General features: G+C 48.5%; 2 protein-coding genes across 2 annotated transcripts; both read left to right on the top strand.

Moving 5' to 3' along the window:
- The first annotated feature begins 205 nt into the window (after positions 1–205).
- LOC110532878 (putative C->U-editing enzyme APOBEC-2) lies at positions 206–23,856 on the top strand. Its single transcript, XM_036989155.2, has 5 exons — positions 206–638; positions 18,384–18,564; positions 21,054–21,224; positions 21,886–22,067; positions 22,156–23,856. Exons 1-4 carry the CDS (start codon positions 343–345, stop codon positions 22,063–22,065), a joined length of 828 nt encoding a protein of 275 aa, XP_036845050.1. The 5' UTR covers positions 206–342; the 3' UTR covers positions 22,066–22,067; positions 22,156–23,856.
- On the top strand, positions 22,076–27,693 carry LOC118965947 (uncharacterized). Its single transcript, XM_090185827.1, has 2 exons — positions 22,076–22,125; positions 22,156–27,693. The coding sequence occupies exons 1-2, from the start codon at positions 22,076–22,078 to the stop codon at positions 27,491–27,493; spliced, it is 5,388 nt and encodes a 1,795-aa protein (XP_090041953.1). The 3' UTR covers positions 27,494–27,693.
- The last annotated feature ends 226 nt before the right edge of the window (positions 27,694–27,919 follow it).

The following is a 27,919-nucleotide window of genomic DNA, read 5'->3' as shown; positions in this document are numbered from 1 at the left end:
TTTTAAATCTGGAAAGAAAAGAGCCCTGGTCACAACACACACGCACAGACAGACACAGGCAAGTTATTAATAACTTGCCTGTTGCTGGCCTGCTGACAGTCCTAAAAGCCTGACATAGAATATTACTGTGTGTGTGTGTCTGACAGTTCCTAAATGAATTCCACTACTGACATCCCCCTTTAGATTCTTCTGTTAATAGCCAGGCATGGAAAAAGTGGGTGTCACCTAACTGTCTCATTCAAAATGCACACACACACAAACAATAATATTTATATAAGTCAGACAGCGCACGTCTCCCTCTAACTGACATTCACTTGATTACAGACGCTGAAACACAGAGTCATGGCTGACAACCACCCAGTCTGGCTTTCAGTGAAGAAGAGGGAGAAGAAAGGAGAGAGCAAACCACTAGAGAAGGAGGAGGAGCAGGAGAAGGAGCAGAAGAAGGAGAAAGTGTTGAAGACAGGATACCAAGTTGTGAAGACGGGATACCAACACCAACCAGGGGAGGTGAGGAAGAAGGAGGGAGGCGGAGAGAAGACAGGTGGAATGGAGGAGATAACAGAGGTAGCAGAAGGAGGAGTGGAAAATGGAGAGTTTGAAACCATCGAGCTGCCACCATGGGAGATCGTCACTGGGTAAACACATTCACCAAACACACACCAACCACACACAAATCTCTTTTGCACACTTTCTCTCTAACACACATAGGCAGGTATACTTTCTCTGGGGGTTTGTGTCATGTCTCTCTCATCATTTTATGCACATTTACATAAGTATTCAGATGCTTTACTCAGTACTTCATTGAAGCACATTTGTCAGTGATTACAGCCACAGTTATTCTTGGGTATGATGCTTCAAGCTTGGCACTCTGTAGATCCTCTTAAGCTCAGGTTGGATGGGGCGTACCTGCACAGATATTTTCAGGTCTCTCCAAAAATGGCGCCAGAGGAGATGGTTGTCGTTTCTGATCCACTAACCAATTGTGCTATTGTGTGTGTTTTTTCGCGTTATTTGTAACTTATTTTGTACATAATGTTTTTGCCACCGTGTCTTCTAACCGAAAAGAGCTTCTGGATGTCAGGACAGCAGTTATTCACCCCGTACTGGAGGAATACTTTTTCTTCAATGAGTCGTACGGGAAAGATTTACTTCAGACGTCCGACAAGGCCCTCAACCCCGTCATTCGTAGGTGTAAGGGAACACCCCCCTGAAATGGACAAAAATGAATGGGAACATATTGGCTCTGTACAAAACATATACACGATGTCCAATACCACTCAATTGGACTTCGTTTCATTCAAAGTTGATTGCAAATGCCATATGGCAAATGCCAAGTGTAACACTGCAAAAATCCAATAGATGGCGAGTGCGCTCCACCGTAATATTTCATATTGCAAAATGTAACACAAGTCAAGACCCAAGAGTAAAATTCAGAAAATGTTTATTCTTTCAATTTTTTTTGTCAATTCCACATTTATAAGAACTGTATCAACATACTTTAGTCATATTTTATTATAATTTAAAAATAATAATAATACTTGTCCATAACGCATATGTTTTGTCCATTTGCAAGATGATTTCATAGGAAGTCAAAAGTCAGTCACAAGTCACTTTTTTTATTTGCCAAATGCCATAAGAAATGTCCAAATGCATTCTAAAAGATTTGAAAGTCAGTCACTTCAATGGAAGTCAGTTTACAAACCCAAAGTCAGTGAACCATGTCCAAAAGGCAAACCTGTTTTCATACTGCCCAAATGATATATAGCACTATGTTAAGCCATGAATCAACCTAGATGGTCTATTTGTCATGTATGATGAGGGAGAAGTGGGACTGTTGTTTTTTTAATGATTTTTTTTAAAAACGTCCAAAATGACAATGACAATGCTCCCCCTGTTGGATGGGCACAGGTGGGGGGTTCTCCCTACCCAACCGTGGACCCCTTGCTACCCCATAATGCATTAAAAACAGTTTTAAAAATGTGCTCCTGGTAACCCATTCCAATCATCAGGTGCACGGCTGGTCATTTGCAATATGTTTCAATGTGCATTCTGATTTCAGAATGTCACTTTGGTTATGGTACCTCACTGTTTAAACATATTGCAAATGGACAAAAGTCAGCCAGCAAGTCACCGTCCACCGTCCATCAGTCAGTTAGATATCATTCGAACACCAAACTGTTTTGAAGCCAGCTATCACATTTTTCAGAGCTGGCCCAAAATTCACAGCGCCTTCTGTTCAAACCATAATAAAAACATAAAACACGTAGTTACGTTCTAGTTGCGGGTCCAGTTCTGACATTATATGTAGGCCGAGCTGAGGCGACCCCGAATCCCAAGTTTCGGCCTGATAGGTCATTTGGAGCCCGAGTGGCGACCTTAATTAGTGTTGAAAATCCACATTTTCCGGGCATTGCTACGGGGTCCTTGAATGAGCTATCAGGGTTGAATGCACTATTTCTATCAAAAAGCAGGTTGGGTATGGAAAAACACTTTTAGGGTGATTTTAACCACTTCCGGTTGCTTCAGGAAGCTTAGAACCGACACAGATAGACCTCATAGTAGACTGATGGATTGTCATCAAAGACAGATTCACATATCTTGATTGGGGTATGCTCTTACAGAATCCTGAGTTTTAAGTATTTATGTTGAGAATTGATTGATCTACACAGGGTTGAATGCAGTGATTTTCACAATTGCAGGTTATGTATATCAAAACACTTTTAGGGTGAATTTAATCACTTCCGGTTGCTTCAGGAAGCTTAGAATCGACACAGGTAGACCTCATAGTGGCCTGATGGATTGTCATCGGAGACAAGTTCATACGCCATTCATAATCAACATAGGCTTCAGGTTGAATTTAGGGGTGCAGGCAATGTATTCCTATGGGGAGAGAAGTCAATGCAAATTGTTTGATGTAAACACCTTCTTTTAACTGTTATGGGTTGAGATTATGGTAATGCCAATGCAGGCTAAGTGTGTCTTTAAGCACTGCACTGTGTCACGTGTGTGTGTGTGTGTGTGTGTGCGTGTGTGTGTGTGTGTGTGCGTGTGCGTGCGTGTGCGTGCGTGTGCGTGCGTGTGCGTGTGTGCGCGTGTGTGTGTGTGTGTGCGTGTGAGAGGTTTTTCTTTGACATCTGTTGGGAGAAATGACTGATTTACAGTTCATGAGGGTTGCTTAATCACACATATGAAGTTTTGAAAAGATCTGACCTTTTTAACCCTCCGAAACAGCACCTATGACATCATTTTAAGGCACTTCCGGTTGGTACAGGAAGCTAAACTTGAACACATATCTTCCTTGGGGTAGGCTCTCACAGAATCCTGAGTTTAAAGTCTTTATGTTAACAAAAGATTAAGCTTGTGTTTGAATATATTTCATTTGCGATTTTCATGAATAGGAAAAGTTTCTAGGGGTATTTATGTCCGCTGCGTTATGCTAATTTGTTTGAGGCGATGATTACGCTCCCGGATCCGGGATTGCTAGTCGCAAGAAGTACATCAAAACACCTTTTGGGTGAATTTAATCACTTCCGGTTGCTCCAGGAAGCTTAGAATCAACACAGGTAGACCTCATAGTGGCCTGATGGATTGTCATCGAAGACAGGTTCATACGCCATTCATAATCAACATAGGCTATAGGTTGAATTTAGGGGAGCAGGCAATGTATTCCTATGGGGATTGATGTCATTGTAATCTGTGAGATCAAAAACCCCTGTTTTACTGTTAAGGCTTAATGCCACACGGTCAAGATTAGGCTTGCACAGATCGGGAGGACCTTAGGAACATTCCTGTGGTTGAATTGTCCTTCTAAACCCAACGATTCCGCCGCTGTCCCCCAAAAGCACCTGATTTCCAGGCTTCATTTTGGGCCTTCTTTTTTTCACGGTCGCTGCACTCAGACCGAGCGCACAGCCTTGAGATTATGGTAATGCCATATCAGGCTCTGTGTGTCTTTAAGCACTGCACTTTGTCACTCCATCCTTGCTTTGTGTGTGTGTGTGTGTGTGTGTGTGTGTGTGTGTGTGTGTGTGTGAGAGAGCTTGTCATGTGTGGAGTTGTCATGGCAGCACTGTGCTATAGGTGTGGAGTTGTCATGGCAGCGATGTGGTACAGGTGTGGAGGTGACATGGTAGCGATGTGGTACAGGTGTGGAGTTGTCATGGCAGCGATGTGGTACAGGTGTGGAGTTGTCATGGCAGCGATGTGGTACAGGTGTGGAGGTGACATGGCAGTGATGTGGTACAGGTGTGGAGTTGTCATGGCAGCGATGTGGTGCAGGTGTGGAGTTGTCATGGCAGCACTGTGCTACAGGTGTGGAGTTGTCATGGCAACACTGTGCTACAGGTGTGGAGTTGTCATGGCAGCACTGTGCTACAGGTGTGTAGTTGTCATGGCAGCGATGTGGTACAGGTGTGGAGTTGTCATGGCAGCACTGTGCTACAGGTGTGGAGTTGTCATGGCAGCACTGTGCTACAGGTGTGGAGTTGTCATGGCAACAATGTGGTACAGGTGTGGAGGTGACATGGCAGCGATGTGGTACAGGTGTAGAGGTGACATGGCAGCGATGTGGTACAGGTGTGGAGGTGACATGGCAGCGATGTGGTACAGGTGTGGAGTTGTCATGGCAGCGATGTGGTACAGGTGTGGTTATGTCATGGCAGCGATGTGGTACAGGTGTGGAGTTGTCATGGCAGCGATGTGGTGCAGGTGTGGAGTTGTCATGGCAGCGATGTGGTGCAGGTATGGAGTTGTCATGCTAGCACTGTGCTACAGGTGTGGAGTTGTCATGGCAGCACTGTGCTACAGGTGTGGAGTTGTCATGGCAGCGATGTGGTACAGGTGTGGAGTTGTCATGGCAGCACTGTGCTACAGGTGTGGAGTTGTCATGGCAGCACTTTGCTACAGGTGTGGAGTTTCATGGCAGCGATGTGGTACAGGTGTGGTTATGTCATGGCAGCGATGTGGTACAGGTGTGGAGTTGTCATGGCAGCGATGTGGTGCAGGTGTGGAGTTGTCATGGCAGCGATGTGGTGCAGGTGTGGAGTTGTCATGGCAGCACTGTGCTACAGGTGTGGAGTTGTCATGGCAGCGATGTGGTACAGGTGTGGAGTTGTCATGGCAGCACTGTGCTACAGGTGTGGAGTTGTCATGGCAGCGATGTGGTGCAGGTGTGGAGTTGTCATGGCAGCGATGTGGTACAGGTGTGGAGTTGTCATGGCAGCACTGTGCTACAGGTGTGGAGTTGTCATGGCAACACTGTGCTACAGGTGTGGAGTTGTCATGGCAGCACTGTGCTACAGGTGTGTAGTTGTCATGGCAGCGATGTGGTACAGGTGTGGAGTTGTCATGGCAGCACTGTGCTACAGGTGTGGAGTTGTCATGGCAGCACTGTGCTACAGGTGTGGAGTTGTCATGGCAACAATGTGGTACAGGTGTGGAGGTGACATGGCAGCGATGTGGTAGAGGTGACATGGCAGCGATGTGGTACAGGTGTGGAGGTGACATGGCAGCGATGTGGTACAGGTGTGGAGTTGTCATGGCAGCGATGTGGTACAGGTGTGGAGTTGTCATGGCAGCGATGTGGTGCAGGTGTGGAGTTGTCATGGCAGCACTGTGCTACAGATGTGGAGTTGTCATGGCAGCGATGTGGTACAGGTGTGGAGTTGTCATGGCAGCACTGTGCTACAGGTGTGGAGTTGTCATGGCAGCACTTTGCTACAGGTGTGGAGTTTCATGGCAGCACTGTGCTACAGGTGTGGAGTTGTCATGGCAGCGATGTGGTACAGGTGTGGTTATGTCATGGCAGCGATGTGGTACAGGTGTGGAGTTGTCATGGCAGCGATGTGGTGCAGGTGTGGAGTTGTCATGGCAGCGATGTGGTGCAGGTGTGGAGTTGTCATGGCAGCACTGTGCTACAGGTGTGGAGTTGTCATGGCAGCGATGTGGTACAGGTGTGGAGTTGTCATGGCAGCACTGTGCTACAGGTGTGGAGTTGTCATGGCAGCACTTTGCTACAGGTGTGGAGTTATCATGGCAGCACTGTGCTACAGGTGTGGACTTGTCATGGCAGCGATGTGGTACAGGTGTGGTTATGTCATGGCAGCGATGTGGTGCAGGTGTGGAGTTGTCATGGCAGCGATGTGGTACAGGTGTGGAGTTGTCACGGCAGTGATTTGGTGCAGGTGTGGAGGTGACATGGCAGCGATGTGCTACAGGTGTGGAGTTGTAATGGCAGCGATGTGCTACAGGTGTGGATTTTTCATGGCAGCACTGTGCTACAGGTGTGGAGTTGTCATGGCAGCACTGTTCTATAGGTGTGGAGTTGTCATGGCAGCACTGTGCTATAGGTGTGGAGTTGTAATGGCTGCACTGTGCTACCGGTGTGGAGTTGTCATGGCAGCGATGTGGTACAGGTGTGTAGTTGTTATGGCAGCGATGTGGTACAGGTGTGGTTATGTCATGGCAGCACTGTGCTACAGGTGTGGAGTTGTAATGGCTGCACTGTGCTACCGGTGTGGAGTTGTCATGGCAGCGATGTGGTACAGGTGTGTAGTTGTCATGGCAGTGATGTGGTACAGGTGTGGTTATGTCATGGCAGCGATGTTGTGCAGGTGTGGAGTTGTCATGGCAGCACTGTGCTACAGGTGTGGAGTTGTCATGGCAGCGATGTGGTACAGGTGTGGTTATGTCATCGCAGCACTGTGCTACAGGTGTGGAGTTGTCATGGCAGCCCTGATGATGTTGAATCATGCAAGCCACCTCTTTATTGCACCTCAGCCGTTGCCCCTTCATTGAAACCATTCAATACCAGGCTTCAGGGCTTTACTTTATGATGCTAAGATCATTTCACAATGAGTGAATACTGAATTCTTTCTGATTAAAACACTTTTTGCATCCCTTCCCTAACAACACTTCTGATTCAATTTCTGTGTTCCGTTGCAGACTCCCCATCTCAGCCTGATAGGTATGGACAATCCGGGATTGTGCCATTCGGGTGATGGGGAAATGTAAATTAAGAAAGACAAATATTTGGCAATTCTATTTGCTTGTTTCTAATTTTTAATCAGCATGTGTTTTATAATACATTTCATACTTGTCACGATCACTGTCTTCAAACTCCCTGTCATAGATGAGCCAAGGCGCAGCGTGCATGTAATTCCACATCTTTAATAAAGTGAAACCTTCACAACAAACAGGTAAACAGAAACCGACCGTGACGCAACCGTGGTGCACACAAACACACACAGAAAATAAATAATTACCCACAACATTAGGTGGGAAAAGTATGATTCCCAATCAGAGACAACGATAGACAGCTGCCTCTGATTGGGAACCACACTCGGCCAAAAACAAAGAAATAGAAAACATAGAATGCCCACCCCAATCACACCCAGACCTAACCAAATAGGGAAATAAAAAGGCTCTCTAAGGTCAGGGCGTGACAATACTGTTGTTTTTATTGTATGTTATATGTGTTGTTATACAATCTGCTAAAAGACAACAGTTATTGACTGTCTGGCTTCATCAGCGCTTAATTGTATTTGGATAAGGGGCAGGGTTGATGATAGCTAGATAGTTTACCAGCCCACAGAAGTAGTAGAAGAAGAAAATTGACTTCTTCAAAACATGGCAGCGATGTAGTACAGGTGTGGAGTTGTCATGGCAGCGATGTGGTACAGGTGTGGAGTTGTCATGGCAGCGATGTGGTACAGGTGTGGAGTTGTCATGGCAGCGATGTAGTACAGGTGTGGAGTTGTCATGGCAGCGATGTGGTACAGGTGTGGAGTTGTCATGGCAGCGATGTGGTGCAGGTGTGGAGTTGTCATGGCAGCGATGTGGTACAGGTGTGGAGTTGTCATGGCAGCGATGTGGTGCAGGTGTGGAGTTGTCATGGCAGCGATGTGGTGCAGGTGTGGAGTTGTCATGGCAGCGATGTGGTACAGGTGTGGAGTTGTCATGGCAGCGATGTGGTACAGGTGTGGAGTTGTCATGGCAGCGATGTGGTGCAGGTGTGGAGGTGACATGGCAGCGATGTGGTGCAGGTGTGGAGTTGACATGGCAGCGATGTGGTGCAGGTGTGGAGGTGACATGGCAGCGATGTGGTACAGGTGTGGAGTTGTCATGGCAGCGATGTGGTGCAGGTGTGGAGGTGACATGGCAGCGATGTGGTGCAGGTGTGGAGGTGACATGGCAGCGATGTGGTGCAGGTGTGGAGGTGACATGGCAGCAATGTGGTGCAGGTGTGGAGGTGACATGGCAGCGATGTGGTGCAGGTGTGGAGTTGTCATGGCAGCGATGTGGTGCAGGTGTGGAGGGGACATGGCAGCGATGTGGTGCAGGTGTGGAGGTGACATGGCAGCGATGTGGTGCAGGTGTGGAGGTGACATGGCAGCGATGTGGTGCAGGTGAGGAGGTGACATGGCAGCGATGTGGTGCAGGTGTGGAGGTGACATGGCAGCGATGTGGTGCAGGTGTGGAGGTGACATGGCAGCGATGTGGTGCAGGTGTGGAGGTGACATGGCAGCGATGTGGTGCAGGTGTGGAGGTGACATGGCAGCGATGTGGTGCAGGTGTGGAGGTGACATGGCAGTGATGTGGTGCAGGTGTGGAGTTGACATGGCAGCGATGTGGTGCAGGTGTGGAGGTGACATGGCAGCGATGTAGTACCGGTGTGGTTATGGCATGGCAGCGATGTGGTACAGGTGTGGAGGTGACATGGCAGCGATGTGGTGCAGGTGTGGAGGTGACATGGCAGCGATGTGGTGCAGGTGTGGAGGTGACATGGCAGCGATGTGGTACAGGTGTGGAGGTGACATGGCAGCGATGTAGTACCGGTGTGGTTATGGCATGGCAGCGATGTGGTACAGGTGTGGTTATGGCATGGCAGCGATGTGGTGCAGGTGTGGTTATGTCATGGCAGCGATGTAGTACAGGTGTGGTTATGGCATGGCAGCGATGTGGTGCAGGTGTGGAGTTGTCATGGCAGCGATGTGGTGCAGGTGTGGTTATGTCATGGCAGCGATGTGGTACAGGTGTGGTTATGGCATGGCAGCGATGTGGTGCAGGTGTGGAGTTGTCATGGCAGCGATGTGGTACAGGTGTGGTTATGGCATGGCAGCGATGTGGTGCAGGTGTGGAGTTGTCATGGCAGCACTGTGCTACAGGTGTGGAGTTGTCATGGCAACGATGTAGTACAGGTGTGGTTATGTCATGGCAGCGATGTGGTGCAGGTGTGGAGTTGTCATGGCAGCGATGTAGTACAGGTGTGGTTATGGCATGGCAGCGATATGGTGCAGATGTGGAGTTGTCATGGCAGCGATGTGGTACAGGTGTGGTTATGGCATGGCAGCGATGTGGTGCAGGTGTGGAGTTGTCATGGCAGCGATGTGGTACAGGTGTGGTTATGGCATGGCAGCGATGTGGTGCAGGTGTGGAGTTGTCATGGCAGCGATGTGGTACAGGTGTGGTTATGTCATGGCAGCGATGTGGTGCAGGTGTGGAGTTGTCATGGCAGCGATGTGGTACAGGTGTGGAGTTGTCACGGCAGTGATTTGGTGCAGGTGTGGAGGTGACATGGCAGCGATGTGCTACAGGTGTGGAGTTGTAATGGCAGCGATGTGCTACAGGTGTGGATTTTTCATGGCAGCACTGTGCTACAGGTGTGGAGTTGTCATGGCAGCACTGTTCTATAGGTGTGGAGTTGTCATGGCAGCACTGTGCTATAGGTGTGGAGTTGTAATGGCTGCACTGTGCTACCGGTGTGGAGTTGTCATGGCAGCGATGTGGTACAGGTGTGTAGTTGTTATGGCAGCGATGTGGTACAGGTGTGGTTATGTCATGGCAGCACTGTGCTACAGGTGTGGAGTTGTAATGGCTGCACTGTGCTACCGGTGTGGAGTTGTCATGGCAGCGATGTGGTACAGGTGTGTAGTTGTCATGGCAGTGATGTGGTACAGGTGTGGTTATGTCATGGCAGCGATGTTGTGCAGGTGTGGAGTTGTCATGGCAGCACTGTGCTACAGGTGTGGAGTTGTCATGGCAGCGATGTGGTACAGGTGTGGTTATGTCATCGCAGCACTGTGCTACAGGTGTGGAGTTGTCATGGCAGCCCTGATGATGTTGAATCATGCAAGCCACCTCTTTATTGCACCTCAGCCGTTGCCCCTTCATTGAAACCATTCAATACCAGGCTTCAGGGCTTTACTTTATGATGCTAAGATCATTTCACAATGAGTGAATACTGAATTCTTTCTGATTAAAACACTTTTTGCATCCCTTCCCTAACAACACTTCTGATTCAATTTCTGTGTTCCGTTGCAGACTCCCCATCTCAGCCTGATAGGTATGGACAATCCGGGATTGTGCCATTCGGGTGATGGGGAAATGTAAATTAAGAAAGACAAATATTTGGCAATTCTATTTGCTTGTTTCTAATTTTTAATCAGCATGTGTTTTATAATACATTTCATACTTGTCACGATCACTGTCTTCAAACTCCCTGTCATAGATGAGCCAAGGCGCAGCGTGCATGTAATTCCACATCTTTAATAAAGTGAAACCTTCACAACAAACAGGTAAACAGAAACCGACCGTGACGCAACCGTGGTGCACACAAACACACACAGAAAATAAATAATTACCCACAACATTAGGTGGGAAAAGTATGATTCCCAATCAGAGACAACGATAGACAGCTGCCTCTGATTGGGAACCACACTCGGCCAAAAACAAAGAAATAGAAAACATAGAATGCCCACCCCAATCACACCCAGACCTAACCAAATAGGGAAATAAAAAGGCTCTCTAAGGTCAGGGCGTGACAATACTGTTGTTTTTATTGTATGTTATATGTGTTGTTATACAATCTGCTAAAAGACAACAGTTATTGACTGTCTGGCTTCATCAGCGCTTAATTGTATTTGGATAAGGGGCAGGGTTGATGATAGCTAGATAGTTTACCAGCCCACAGAAGTAGTAGAAGAAGAAAATTGACTTCTTCAAAACATGGCAGCGATGTAGTACAGGTGTGGAGTTGTCATGGCAGCGATGTGGTACAGGTGTGGAGTTGTCATGGCAGCGATGTGGTACAGGTGTGGAGTTGTCATGGCAGCGATGTAGTACAGGTGTGGAGTTGTCATGGCAGCGATGTGGTACAGGTGTGGAGTTGTCATGGCAGCGATGTGGTGCAGGTGTGGAGTTGTCATGGCAGCGATGTGGTACAGGTGTGGAGTTGTCATGGCAGCGATGTGGTGCAGGTGTGGAGTTGTCATGGCAGCGATGTGGTGCAGGTGTGGAGTTGTCATGGCAGCGATGTGGTACAGGTGTGGAGTTGTCATGGCAGCGATGTGGTACAGGTGTGGAGTTGTCATGGCAGCGATGTGGTGCAGGTGTGGAGGTGACATGGCAGCGATGTGGTGCAGGTGTGGAGTTGACATGGCAGCGATGTGGTGCAGGTGTGGAGGTGACATGGCAGCGATGTGGTGCAGGTGTGGAGGTGACATGGCAGCGATGTGGTGCAGGTGTGGAGGTGACATGGCAGCAATGTGGTGCAGGTGTGGAGGTGACATGGCAGCGATGTGGTGCAGGTGTGGAGGGGACATGGCAGCGATGTGGTGCAGGTGTGGAGGGGACATGGCAGCGATGTGGTGCAGGTGTGGAGGTGACATGGCAGCGATGTGGTGCAGGTGAGGAGGTGACATGGCAGCGATGTGGTGCAGGTGTGGAGGTGACATGGCAGCGATGTGGTGCAGGTGTGGAGGTGACATGGCAGCGATGTGGTGCAGGTGTGGAGGTGACATGGCAGCGATGTGGTGCAGGTGTGGAGGTGACATGGCAGCGATGTGGTGCAGGTGTGGAGGTGACATGGCAGTGATGTGGTGCAGGTGTGGAGTTGACATGGCAGCGATGTGGTGCAGGTGTGGAGGTGACATGGCAGCGATGTAGTACCGGTGTGGTTATGGCATGGCAGCGATGTGGTACAGGTGTGGAGGTGACATGGCAGCGATGTGGTGCAGGTGTGGAGGTGACATGGCAGCGATGTGGTGCAGGTGTGGAGGTGACATGGCAGCGATGTGGTACAGGTGTGGAGGTGACATGGCAGCGATGTAGTACCGGTGTGGTTATGGCATGGCAGCGATGTGGTACAGGTGTGGTTATGGCATGGCAGCGATGTGGTGCAGGTGTGGTTATGTCATGGCAGCGATGTAGTACAGGTGTGGTTATGGCATGGCAGCGATGTGGTGCAGGTGTGGAGTTGTCATGGCAGCGATGTGGTGCAGGTGTGGTTATGTCATGGCAGCGATGTGGTACAGGTGTGGTTATGGCATGGCAGCGATGTGGTGCAGGTGTGGAGTTGTCATGGCAGCGATGTGGTACAGGTGTGGTTATGGCATGGCAGCGATGTGGTGCAGGTGTGGAGTTGTCATGGCAGCACTGTGCTACAGGTGTGGAGTTGTCATGGCAACGATGTAGTACAGGTGTGGTTATGTCATGGCAGCGATGTGGTGCAGGTGTGGAGTTGTCATGGCAGCGATGTAGTACAGGTGTGGTTATGGCATGGCAGCGATATGGTGCAGATGTGGAGTTGTCATGGCAGCGATGTGGTACAGGTGTGGTTATGGCATGGCAGCGATGTGGTGCAGGTGTGGAGTTGTCATGGCAGCGATGTGGTACAGGTGTGGTTATGGCATGGCAGCGATGTGGTGCAGGTGTGGAGTTGTCATGGCAGCGATGTGGTACAGGTGTGGTTATGGCATGGCAGCGATGTGGTGCAGGTGTGGAGTTGTCATGGCAGCGATGTGGTACAGGTGTGGTTATGGCATGGCAGCGATATGGTGCAGGTGTGGAGTTGTCATGGCAGCAATGTAGTACCGGTGTGGTTATGGCATGGCAGCGATGTGGTGCAGGTGTGGAGTTGTCATGGCAGCGATGTAGTACCGGTGTGGTTATGGCATGGCAGCGATGTGGTGCAGGTGTGGAGTTGTCATGGCAGCGATGTAGTACCGGTGTGGTTATGGCATGGCAGCGATGTGGTGCAGGTGTGGAGTTGTCATGGCAGCGATGTAGTACCGGTGTGGTTATGGCATGGCAGCGATGTGGTACAGGTGTGGAGTTGTCATGGCAGCGATGTAGTACAGGTGTGGTTATGGCATGGCAGCGATGTGGTGCAGGTGTGGAGTTGTCATGGCAGCGATGTAGTACCGGTGTGGTTATGGCATGGCAGCGATGTGGTACAGGTGTGGAGTTGTCATAGCAGCGATGTAGTACAGGTGTGGTTATGGCATGGCAGCGATGTGGTGCAGGTGTGGAGTTGTCATGGCAGCGATGTAGTACAGGTGTGGTTATGGCATGGCAGCGATGTGGTGCAGGTGTGGAGTTGTCATGGCAGCGATGTGGTTCAGGTGTGGAGTTGTCATGGCAGCACTGTGCTACAGGTGTGGAGTTGTCATGGCAGCACTGTGCTACAGGTTTGGAGTTGTCATGGCAGTGATGTGGTACAGGTGTGGAGTTGTCATGGCAGCACTGTGCTACAGGTGTGGAGTTGTCATGGCAGCACTGTGCTACAGGTGTGGAGTTGTCATGGCAGCACTGTGCTACAGGTGTGGAGTTTTCATGGCAGCACTGTGCTACAGGTGTGGAGTTGTCATGGCAGCACTGTGCTACAGGTGTGGAGTTGTCATGGCAGCACTGTGCTACAGGTGTGGAGTTGTCATGGCAGCACTGTGCTACAGGTGTGGAGTTGTCAATAAGAAAATTGACTTATTCAAAACATGTTGGAACCAAAATTATTTTCCAGTCATTTTGCTCTGAACAGAACCCCCTCAAAATGAATTACGTTCTACTGTTCCGATCAGCAAAATACAGTTCTGAACTGGTTCAACCCCAAAAAAGTAACGGTTTGAATTGTTCCTTTCTGTTCCTTTTTTTAACCTGTGAAATCAACTGTTTTTTATATTTTGCTCATTAAATTACTTTACCAATCAGTGTGTCAATAAAAGCTGGTGCGGAAAATCAATGTTAAGGAAGTCTCAAGGTTTTGCTCGCCTGAGGTAGAGTATCTCATGATAAGCTGTAGACCACACTATTTACCAAGAGAGTTGTAGCTGTCTATTTACCACCACAAACCAATCCTGGCACGAAGACTGCACTCAGCGAGCTGTATAAAGCCATAAGCAAACAAAAAAAGTATCATTTTTATTTATTTATTGAACCTTTAGTTATCTAGGCAAGTCAGTTAAGAATAAATTCTTATTTACAATGACGGCCTACCCCTGCCAAACCCGGACAAGGCTGAGCCAATTGTGCGCCGCCCTATGGGACTCCTAATCATGGTCGGTTGTGATACAGCCTGCAATCTAAACAGGGTCTGTAGTGACGCCTCTAGCACTGGGATGCAGTGCCTTAGACCGCTGCACCACTTGGGAGCCCAGAGGCGGCCTGGGACTTTAATGCAGGGAAACTTAAATCCGTTTCTACCAGCATGTTACATGTACAACCAGAGAGAAAACAACTCTAGATATTTACTCCACAGACAGAGACGAGTACAAAGCTCTCCCCCGCCCTCCATTTGGCAATTCTGACCAAAACTCTATCCTCCTGATTCCTGCTAACAAGCAAAAACTAAAGCAGGAAGTACCAGTGACTTGTTCAATATGGAAGGTGTCAGATGACGCAGATGCTAGCACAGACTGGAATAATGTACCAGGACTCATCCAATGGCATTGAGGAGGATACCACATCAGTCACCGGCTTCACCAATAAGTGCATTGATGACGCTGTCCCCACAGTGACCGTACATACATACCCCAACCAGAAGCCATGGATTACAGGCAACATCTGCATTGAGCTAAAGAGTAGAGCTGCCGCTTTCAAGGAGCGGGACTCTAACCTGGGCGCTTATAAGAAATCCCGCTATTCCCTCCAACGAACCAATAAACAGGCAAAGCGTCAATACAGGACTAAGATTGAATCATACTACACCGGCTCCGATGCTCGTCGGATGTGGCAGGGCTTGCAAATTATTACAGACTACAAAGGGAAGCACAGCCACGAGCTGCCCAGTGACACGAGCCTTCCAGGTGAGCTAAATTACTTCTATGCTCGCTTCGAGGCAAGTAGCACTGAAACATGCATGCGAGCACCAGCTGTTTCTGACAACTGTGTGATCACGCTCTCTGTAGTCGATGTGAGTGAGACCTTTAAACAGGTCAAGATTTACAAGACAGACAGATTATAAGGATGTGTCCTTTGAGCATGCGCTGACTAACTAGCAAGTGTGTTCACTGACATTTTCAACTTGTCCCTGAAGGCCGTAAACATTGTCAAAGACCCCACCCACCCCAGTCATAGACTGTCAGACCCTGAACACTAATGGCTTCCCAGACAATTTGCATCCCCTTTTATGCTACTGCTACTCTCTGTTTATTATCTATGCATAGTCATTTTAACTCTGCCTACATGTACATATTACCTCAATTACCTCGACTAACCAGTGCCCCCGGACATTGACTCTGTACCGGTACCCCCTGTATATAGCCTCCACATTGACTCTGTACCGGTACCCCCTGTATATAGCCTCACTACTGTTATTTTACTGCTGCTCTTTAATTATTTGTTATTTGTTATTTTATTTTTTACTTATCTATTTTTACATAACACTTATTTTTCTCAAAACTGCATTGTTGGTCAAGGGCATGTAATTTAGCATTTCACTGTATTCGGTGCATGTGACATGTGACAAGTGTTTTGACTAATTACATGTCAATGCTAATATAGCTCAAATTCGCTAGGTAGCTAACCATGTAGCAATGTATTTGAAAGACAACAAGTGCTCATTGTGCAAATGTATTTATATTTTCAATAAACATTGGAGACAAAATATCGTTTACATGTTGTCAACAATCTAAGCCAACACATCTGTTTTGCCCAATAGTTGCGCAGGTGTCCGTTTTGTTGGCAAACAACCAACCCATTGAGATGCAGTGACAATTTTCAGATGAAACTGTTAGCAGATATAGTGAGCCTGTGATGACCAATAGAGCCCCACAGTGTCATAATGCCCATAGAGTCTTGCGGTCAAACAGGGAAATGGTTCCAATCATTTTTCTCGTAGGGAATTTCAGGAACCCTTCAATAAGAGCTGTGTTTAACGCAGGCGTACCCTTGTGTGACGTTTTGATTACCATGTAAATCTCTCTGGTACAAGGCGACGTTTATCAATATGTTGGGCTCTATTTACTCTCAGATTAGAAAATGCTAATTAGCATCAACGTAGACATCATGCAAGGCTACAATCCCTGCCAGCTCCTACACATCATCTCTAGCTGACACCTTTGCTAACAGTTATTGTGTCAATGTAAAACTTACACAAGACAGTTCACAGAATTGTCAATTCAATGAAAGTCAGCACATTTTGCTAACAGATGGTTAATCCAGAGATGTTTACCTCGATTCGGCAGTCTCCTTCAGATCATTATGACCTTTGTAGATCTTTATGATCGCCACATATACAGGTGAATATACTGATAGAAGTCAACTTCTCCAAGAGAAATTTACACAGTTATCAAAACGTCATGCCAGGGCAAGCCTCCATGAATCACAGCCCTTACTCTAAGTGTTTCTAAAATACCCTGTGGGAAAAATGCCTGGTGGAAAAACTATTGGAACCATTACCGTCTTCAAACACTGCTTGTCCAATCAGCATCCAGGATCCAAACAACCAGTTTTATAATGATTGTTATGTCATGATCAAAGCAGCCAAACCCCACCATAACAGAGGTTTGTAGTCACTTTACAAATGACCTCGATTAACCTCTAACCCTGCACATTGACTCGGTACTGGTACATCCTGTATAAAGCCTCGTTATTGTTATGTACATTTCTTGTGTTACTTTTTGATTGACTTGTTTTTTTTTCACTTTAGTTTATTTAGTAAATATTTTCATAACTCTATTTCTTGAACTGCATTGTTGGTTAAGGGCTTGTAAGGAAGCATGTGACAAATAAAATTTGATTTGATTTGATTCATTAGTAGTGACTGTTACCATGACAGCCGGTCCCAATACACCCCCTACCTCTCTCCCTGGGCACTACCACTAACTCTGAGGTCCCTAGGGCTTCATTTATAACATTTATATTTTCAGGGTTTAATCAAAAGAGGGTAAGGGATACTGTTCGGATTTGGAATAGCCTCTGTCTTGTGTTAGCCATGTTTTCCAGTAGAGTGCTGTGATCCTATAGTAGTTACCAAATCAAATCCAAATCTAATTTTATTTGTCACAAACACATGGTTAGTAGATGTTAATGCGAGTGTAGCAAAATGCTTGTGCTTCTAGGTCCGACAGTGCAGTAATATCTAACAAGTAATCTAACAGTTCCCCAACAACTACCTAATACACACAAATCTAAAGGGGTGAATGAGAATATGTACATGTAAGTACATGGATGAGCGATGGCATGGGCAAGGTGCAGTAGATGGTATAAAATAGAGTATATACATGTGCTATGAGTAATGTAAGATATGCAAACATTATTAAAGTGGCATTATTTAGAATGATATTGTATAAAGTGACAAGTGATCCATTTATTAAAGTGGCCAGTGATTGGGTCTCAATGTAGGCAGCAGCCTCTCTGAGTTAGTGATTTCTGTTTAACAGTCTGACGGCCTTGAGATAGAGGCTGTTTTTCAGTCTCTCGGTCCCAGCTTTGATGTACCTGTACTGACCTCGCCTTCTGGATGATAGCGGGGTGAACAGGCAGTGGCTCGGGTAGTTGTTGTCCTTGATGATCTTTTTGACCTTCCTGTGACATCGGGTGCTGTGGGTGTCCTGGAGGGCAGGTAGTTTGCCCCCGGTGATGCGTTGTGCAGACCTCACTACCCTCTGGAGAGCCTTACGGTTGTGGGCGGAGCAGTTGCCGTACCAGGCGGTGATACAGCCCGACAGGATACTCTCGATTGTGCACCTGTAAAAGTTTGTGAGTGTTTTTGGTGTATAGCCAAATTTCTTCAGCCTCCCGAGGTTGAAGAGGCACTGTTGCGCCTTCTTCACCACACTGTCTGTGTGGGTGGACCATTTCAGTTTGTACATGATGTGTACGCCGAGGAACTTAAAACTTACTACCTTCTCCACTACTGTCCCGTCGATGTGGATAGGGGGCTGCTCCTTCTGCTGTTTCCTGAAGTCCACAATCATCTCCTCCGTTTGCACAGTTAGTACTCTGTGTTGTGGCTCCAGCAACCCTTTTTCGAATTCGGGTCATGGCAGGGAATATTCGTCTTGGAAGCTTATTTGACCTCAAACAGCAGGTCGCCACCTTTAGCTTATCCTCTCTCTCTTTATCTCCTTATTTTTCTCTCCCTCCCTCTCCCCTTCTCCCCACAGGGAGCAGATGAGTCCGTTCTACTTTAAGTTCCAATTCCGGAACGTTGAGTATTCATCTGGCCGTAATAAGACGTTGCTATGTTACCGCGTGGAGACTCCGGAGGGCGCCACTGATCCACTACAGGGATACATAGAGGACGAACACGCCACCGCACACGTAGAGGAGGCCTTCTTCACACGGGTAACAACATAAAGTTGGATGGAGGGCTCACTTGGCTGTTTTATCATGGGATGCACCATGAAGCCAGTTTTAGTGTGGGATGCACCATGAAGCCAGTTTTAGTGTGGGATACATCATGAAGCCAGTTTTAGTATGGTATGCACCATGAAGCCAGTGTTAGTGTGGGATGCATCATGAAGCCAGTTTTAGTGTGGGATGCACCATGAAGCCAGTTTTAGTGTGGGATGCAACATGAAGCCAGTTTTAGTGTGGTATGCACCATGAAGCCAGTTTTAGTGTGGAATGCACCATGAAGACAGTTTTAGTGTGGGATGCACCATGAAGCTAGTTTTAGTGTGGGATGCATCATGAAGCCAATTTTAGTGTGGGATGCACCATGAAGCCAGTTTTAGTGTGGGATGCACCATGAAGCCAGTTTCAGTGTGGGATGCATCATGAAGCCAGTTTTAGTGTGGGATGCACCATGAAGCCAGTTTCAGTGTGGGATGCATCATGGAGCCAGTTTTAGTGTGGGACACATATATTCCCCCTCTAGGTGTACCCTCCTACCAACTCTGACACATATTCCCCCTCTAGGTGTACCGTCCTACCAACTCTGACGAATGTTCCCCCTCTAGGTGTACCCTCCTACCAACTCTGACACATATTCCCCCTCTAGGTGTACCCTCCTACCAACTCTGACACATATACCCCCTCTAGGTGTACCATCCTACCAACTCTGTGACTCAGATTCTCCCTCTAGGTGTACCCTCCTACCAACTCTGACACATATTCCCCCTCTAGGTGTACCCTCCTACCAACTCTGACACATATTCCCCCTCTAGGTGTACCCTCCTACCAACTCTGACACATATTCCCCCTCTAGGTGTACCCTCCTACCAACTCTGACACATTTTCCCCCTCTAGGTGTACCCTCCTACCAACTCTGACACATTTTCCCCCTCTAGGTATACCCTCCTACCAACTCTGACACATATTCCCCCTCTAGGTGTACCATCCTACCAACTCTGTGACTCAGATTCTCCCTCTAGGTGTACCCTCCTACCAACTCTGACACATTTTCCCCCTCTAGGTGTACCCTCCTACCAACTCTGACACATATTCCCCCTCTAGGTGTACCCTCCTACCAACTCTGACACATATTCCCCCTCTAGGTGTACCCTCCTACCAGCTCTGACACATTTTCCCCCTCTAGGTGTACCCTCCTACCAACTCTGACACATTTTCCCCCTCTAGGTATACCCTCCTACCAACTCTGACACATATTCCCCCTCTAGGTGTACCCTCCTACCAACTCTGTGACTCAGATTCTCCCTCTAGGTGTACCCTCCTACCAACTCTGACACATTTTCCCCCTCTAGGTGTACCCTCCTACCAACTCTGACACATATTCCCCCTCTAGGTGTACCCTCGTACCAACTCTGACACATATTCCCCCTCTAGGTGTACCCTCCTACCAACTCTGACACATATTCCCCCTCTAGGTGTACCCTCGTACCAACTCTGACACATATTCCCCCTCTAGGTGTACCCTCCTACCAACTCTGACACATATTCCCCCTCTAGGTGTACCATCCTACCAACTCTGTGACTCAGATTCTCCCTCTAGGTGTACCCTCCTACCAACTCTGTGACTCAGATTCTCCCTCTAGGTGTACCCTCCTACCAACTCTGACACATATTCCCCCTCTAGGTGTACCCTCCTACCAACTCTGACACATATTCCCCCTCTAGGTGTACCCTCCTACCAACTCTGACACATATTCCCCCTCTAGGTGTACCCTCCTACCAACTCTGACACATATTCCCCCTCTAGGTGTACCCTCCTACCAACTCTGACACATATTCCCCCTCTAGGTGTACCCTCGTACCAACTCTGTGACTCAGATTCTCCCTTTAGGTGTACCCTCCTACCAACTCTGACACATATTCCCCCTCTAGGTGTACCCTCGTACCAACTCTGACACATATTCCCCCTCTAGGTGTACCCTCCTACCAACTCTGACACATATTCCCCCTCTAGGTGTACCCTCCTACCAACTCTGACACATATTCCCCCTCTAGGTGTACCCTCCTACCAACTCTGACACATATTCCCCCTCTAGGTGTACCCTCGTACCAACTCTGTGACTCAGATTCTCCCTCTAGGTGTACCCTCCTACCAACTCTGACACATATTCCCCCTCTAGGTGTACCCTCCTACCAACTCTGACACATATTCCCCCTCTAGGTGTACCCTTGTACCAACTCTGTGACTCAGATCTTCCCTCTAGGTGTACCCTCCTACCAACTCTGACACATATTCCCCCTCTAGGTGTACCCTCCTACCAACTCTGACACATATTCCCCCTCTAGGTGTACCCTCCTACCAACTCTGACACATATTCCCCCTCTAGGTGTACCCTCCTACCAACTCTGACACATATTCTCCCTCTAGGTGTACCCTCGTACCAACTCTTTGACTCAGATTCTCCCCTTCTCGCCCACAGGTCCTCCCCCACTATGACTCCTCCCAGGAATATGAGGTCCGGTGGTACGTATCTTCCAGTCCTTGTGCAGCCTGCTTCACCAAGATGGCCGATGTCCTCAGACTGAGAAAGAATCTCCGCCTCTACCTCCTCATGTCCCGCCTCTTCCTGTGGGAGGAGCCTGAGATAAAGGTGCCAATCCCCCTCCCACACACACAGAGATGGGCATCAAAGCGACAGGTCTTGCTCTTCATTGTAATCAGAGGGCTGATATAAATACTATGCATGCCAGTCTCTCTGGCCAAGCGTTTAGGAGAGACTGACTACATCACTTCTTCTTTTCATAAGAAACATGAATGTGTTGAAAATTCCAATAGTTTGCATAGTCAACTTACACAAAGCTCTGACACACACCCCAGTCATCTTTTCACAGTCCCCAAATCCAGAACAAATTCAAGAAAGCGTACAGTATTATATAGAGCCCTTATTGCATGGAACTTCCTTCCATCTCATATTGCTTAAATAAACAGCAAATCTGGTTTCAAAAACAGATAATGCAACACCTCACGGCACAACGCCTCTCCTCTATTGGACCTAGTTTGTGATAGTTTGTGTGTATGTATTGATATGTAGGTTACGTTTGCCATTTTAAAAATGTATGTAGTTCTGTCTTTGAGTTTATTAATGTTCTGTATTATGTCACGTTTCATGTTTTGTTTGGACCCCAGGAAGAGTAGCTGCTGCTTTTGCAACAGCTAATGGGGATCCTAATAAAATACCAAATACCAAATTAGACTCCCTCGCTCTCATACAGTACATGTGCGTGCTGTGTGTTTGTGTCTCTGTGTGCTAGGTGGGCCTGCGGTGCCTGGCGTCACTGGGTGTGAGGATAAGGATGATGAAGCCGTCTGACTTCTTGTCTGTCTGGGAAACGTTTGTAGAGAAGGATGAGGACATGACCTTTAACCCCTGGGAGGACTGTCAGGACAACTACCAATACTACCAGTACAGACTCAACACCATCCTCAAGTAAAGGTACATACATGTACGCACACGCACATACACAGAGAGATAGTATTAACTTTTCCTTTTTGTATTTGTTTTCTGTGTGTTTCTGTTTCAGGTGCAGTCAAAACCATTTCACACCCCCACACCCTGACTACAACTACAACCCCATCTACACGTTCTCCAACCCCATCTTCACGTCCTACAAACCCCATCTACACATCCTCCAACTCCATCTACACATCCTCCAACCCCATCTACACATCCTCCAACCCCATCTACACATCCTCCAACCCCATCTACACATCCTCCAACCCCATCTACACGTCCTCCAACCCCATCTACACATCCTCCAACTCCATCTACACATCCTCCAACCCCATCTACACATCCTCCAACCCCATCTACACATCCTCCAACCCCATCTACACGTCCTCCAACCCATCTACACCTCCTACAACCCATCTACACGTCCTACAACCCCATCTACACGTCCTCCTACCCATCTACACGTCCTCCAACCCATCTACACGTCCTCCAACCCCATCTACACATCCTCCAACCCCATCTACACGTCCTCCAACCCATCTACACGTCCTCCAACCCATCTACACGTCCTACAACCCCATCTACACGTCCTACAACCCAATCTACACATCCTACAACCCCATCTACACTTCCTCCAACCCCATCTACACGTCCTCCAACCCCATCTACACATCCTACAACCCCGTCTACACATCCTACAACCCCATCTACACATCTACACGTCCTACAACCCCATCTACACGTCCTACAACCCCATCTACACGTCCTACAACCCCATCTACACATCTACACGTCCTCCAACCTCATCTACATGTCCTCCAACCCCATCTACACGTCCTCCAACCCATCTACACATCCTACAATCCCATCTACACATCTACACGTCCTCCAACCCCATCTACACGACCTCCAACCCCATCCAAACATCCTCCAACCCCATCTACACATCCTACAACCCCATCTACACGTCCTCCAACCCCATATACACGTCCTACAACCCCATCTACACGTCCTACAACCCCATCTACACGTCCTACAACCCCATCTACACATTTACACATCCTCCAACCCCATCTACACATCCTCCAACCCCATCTACACATCCTCCAACCCCATCTACACGTCCTCCAACCCCATCTACACATCCTCCAACCCCATCTACACATCTACACGTCCTCCAACCCCATCTACACATAATCCAACCCCATCTACACATCCTCCAATCCCATCTACACATCTACACGTCCTCCAACCCCATCTACACATCATTCAACCCCATCTACACATCCACCAATCCCATCTACACATCTACACGTCCTCCAACCCCATCTACACGTCCTACAACCCCATTTACACATCCTCCAACCCCATCAACACGTCCTCCAACCCCATCTATATGTCCTCCAACCCCAGCTACACGTCCTCCAACCCCATCTACATGTCCTTTAACCCCAGCTACACGCCCCCCAACCCCATCTACACGTCCTACAACCCCATCTACACGTCCTCCTACCCATCTACACGTCCTCCAACCCATCTACACGTCCTCCAACCCCATCTACACATCCTCCAACCCCATCTACACGTCCTCCAACCCCATCTACACATCCTCCAACTCCATCTACACATCCTCCAACCCCATCTACACATCCTCCAACCCCATCTACACATCCTCCAACCCCATCTACACGTCCTCCAACCCATCTACACGTCCTACAACCCCATCTACATGTCCTCCTACCCATCTACACGTCCTCCAACCCATCTACACGTCCTCCAACCCCATCTACACATCCTCCAACCCCATCTACACGTCCTCCAACCCATCTACACGTCCTCCAACCCTATCTACACGTCCTACAACCCAATCTACACATCCTACAACGCCATCTACACTTCCTCCAACCCCATCTACACGTCCTCCAACCCCATCTACACATCTTCCAACCCCGTCTACACATCCTCCAACCCCATCTACACATCCTCCAACCCCATCTACACATCCTCCAACCCCATCTACACATCCTCGAACCCTATCTACACGTCCTCCAACCCATCTACACGTCCTACAACCCCATCTACACGTCCTACAACCCAATCTACACATCCTACAACCCCATCTACACTTTCTCCAACCCCATCTACACGTCCTCCAACCCCATCTACACATCCTACAACCCCGTCTACACATCCTACAACCCCATCTACACATCTACACGTCCTACAACCCCATCTACACGTCCTACAACCCCATCTACACGTCCTACAACCCCATCTACACATCTACACGTCCTCCAACCTCATCTACATGTCCTCCAACCCCATCTACACGTCCTCCAACCCATCTACACATCCTACAATCCCATCTACACATCTACACGTCCTCCAACCCCATCTACACGACCTCCAACCCCATCTACACATCCTCCAACCCCATCTACACATCCTACAACCCCATCTACACGTCCTCCAACCCCATATACACGTCCTCCAACCCCATATACACGTCCTACAACCCCATCTACACGTCCTACAACCCCATCTACACGTCCTACAACCCCATCTACACGTCCTACAACCCCATCTACACATTTACACATCCTCCAACCCCATCTACACATCCTCCAACCCCATCTACACGTCCTCCAACCCCATCTACACGTCCTCCCACCCCATCTACACGTCCTCCAACCCCATCTACACGTCCTACAACCCCATCTACACATCTACACATCCTCCAACCCCATCTACACGTCCTCCAACCCCATCTACACGTCCTCCAACCCCATCTACACGTCCTCCAACCCCATCTACACATCATCCAACCCCATCTACACATAATCCAACCCCATCTACACATCTACACGTCCTACAACCCCATCTACACATCCTCCAACCCCATCTACACGTCCTCCAACCCCATCTACACGTCCTACAACCCCATCTACATGTCCTCCTACCCATCTACACGTCCTCCAACCCATCTACACGTCCTCCAACCCCATCTACACATCCTCCAACCCCATCTACACGTCCTCCAACCCATCTACACGTCCTCCAACCCTATCTACACGTCCTACAACCCAATCTACACATCCTACAACGCCATCTACACTTCCTCCAACCCCATCTACACGTCCTCCAACCCCATCTACACATCTTCCAACCCCGTCTACACATCCTCCAACCCCATCTACACATCCTCCAACCCCATCTACACATCCTCCAACCCCATCTACACATCCTCGAACCCTATCTACACGTCCTCCAACCCATCTACACGTCCTACAACCCCATCTACACGTCCTACAACCCAATCTACACATCCTACAACCCCATCTACACTTTCTCCAACCCCATCTACACGTCCTCCAACCCCATCTACACATCCTACAACCCCGTCTACACATCCTACAACCCCATCTACACATCTACACGTCCTACAACCCCATCTACACGTCCTACAACCCCATCTACACGTCCTACAACCCCATCTACACATCTACACGTCCTCCAACCTCATCTACATGTCCTCCAACCCCATCTACACGTCCTCCAACCCATCTACACATCCTACAATCCCATCTACACATCTACACGTCCTCCAACCCCATCTACACGACCTCCAACCCCATCTACACATCCTCCAACCCCATCTACACATCCTACAACCCCATCTACACGTCCTCCAACCCCATATACACGTCCTCCAACCCCATATACACGTCCTACAACCCCATCTACACGTCCTACAACCCCATCTACACGTCCTACAACCCCATCTACACGTCCTACAACCCCATCTACACATTTACACATCCTCCAACCCCATCTACACATCCTCCAACCCCATCTACACGTCCTCCAACCCCATATACACGTCCTACAACCCCATCTACACGTCCTACAACCCCATCTACACGTCCTACAACCCCATCTACACATTTACACATCCTCCAACCCCATCTACACATCCTCCAACCCCATCTACACATCCTCCAACCCCATATACACGTCCTCCAACCCCATCTACACATCCTCCAACCCCATCTACACATCTACACGTCCTCCAACCCCATCTACACATAATCCAACCCCATCTACACATCCTCCAATCCCATCTACACATCTACACGTCCTCCAACCCCATCTACACATCATTCAACCCCATCTACACATCATCCAACCCCATCTACACATCCTCCAACCCCATCTACACATCTACACGTCCTACAACCCCATCTACACATCCTCCAACCCCATCTACATGTCCTCCAACCCCAGCTACACGTCTTCCAACCCCATGTACATGTCCTCCAACCCCAGCTACATGTCCTCCAACCACATCTACACGTCCTCCAACCCCAGCTACACGTCCTACAACCCCATTTACACATCCTCCAACCCCATCAACACGCCCTCCAACCCCATCTATATGTCCTCCAACCCCAGTTACACGTCCTCCAACCCCATCTACATGTCCTTTAACCCCAGCTACACGTCCCCCAACCCCATCTACACGTCCTCCAACCCCATCTACACGTCCTCCAACCCCAGCTACACGTCCTCCAACCCCAGATACACGTCATCCAACCCCAGCTACACGTCCTCCAACCCCATCTACACGTCCTCCAACTCCATCTTCACATCCTACAACCCCATCTACACATCCTCCAACCCCATCTACACGTCCTCCCACCCCATCTACACGTCCTCCAACCCCATCTACACGTCCTACAACCCCATCTACACATCTACACATCCTCCAACCCCATCTACACGTCCTCCAACCCCATCTACACGTCCTCCAACCCCATCTACACGTCCTCCAACCCCATCTACACATCATCCAACCCCATCTACACATCCTCCAACCCCATCTACACATCTACACGTCCTACAACCCCATCTACACATCCTCCAACCCCATCTACACGTCCTCCAACCCCATCTACATGTCCTCCAACCCCAGCTACACGTCTTCCAACCCCATCTACATGTCCTCCAACCCCAGCTACACGTCCTCCAACCACATCTACACGTCCTCCAACCCCATCTACACGTCCTCCAACCCCAGCTACACGTCCTCCAACCTCAGCTACACGTCATCCAACCCCAGCTACCCGTCCTCCAACCCCATCTACACGTCCTCCAACTCCATCTGCACATCCTACAACCCCATCTACACATCCTACAACCCCATCTACACATCTACACGTCCTACAACCCCATCTACACATCTACACGTCCTACAACCCCATCTACACGTCCTACAACCCCATCTACACATCCTACAACCCCATCTACACATCTACACATCCTCCAACCCCATCTACACATCCTCCAACCCCATCTACACATCCTGCAACCCCATCTTCACATCCTACAACCCCATCTACACATCCTAAAACCACATCTACTCGTCCTGCACGTCCTACAACCACATTTACACATACTACCACCACATCTACTCATCCTACAACCACATTTACATGGTCTAAAACCCTGTCTGCACGCTCTACAACCACAATTACAAGTGCTACAACCACTTCTACATGTCAGCATTGACTCCTTGTCTAAATAAAGACACCTTGGTCTCATCATTGACTCCTTGTCTAAATAAAGACACCTTGGTCTCATCATTGACTCCTTGTCTGAATAAATAGACCTTGGTCTCAGCATTGACTCCCTGTCTAAATAACGACACCTTGGTCTCAGCATTGACTCCCTGTCTAAATAAATAGACCTTGGTCTCAGCATTGACTCCCTGTCTAAATAAAGAGACCTTGGTCTCAGCATTGACTCCCTGTCTAAATAAATAAACCTTGGTCTCA

This window comes from Oncorhynchus mykiss, chromosome 9, assembly GCF_057628025.1.
Source record: "Oncorhynchus mykiss isolate SJ-2025 chromosome 9, ASM5762802v1, whole genome shotgun sequence".
NCBI lineage: Eukaryota > Metazoa > Chordata > Actinopteri > Salmoniformes > Salmonidae > Oncorhynchus > Oncorhynchus mykiss.
This window is presented reverse-complemented; position numbering and strand designations above follow the sequence as displayed.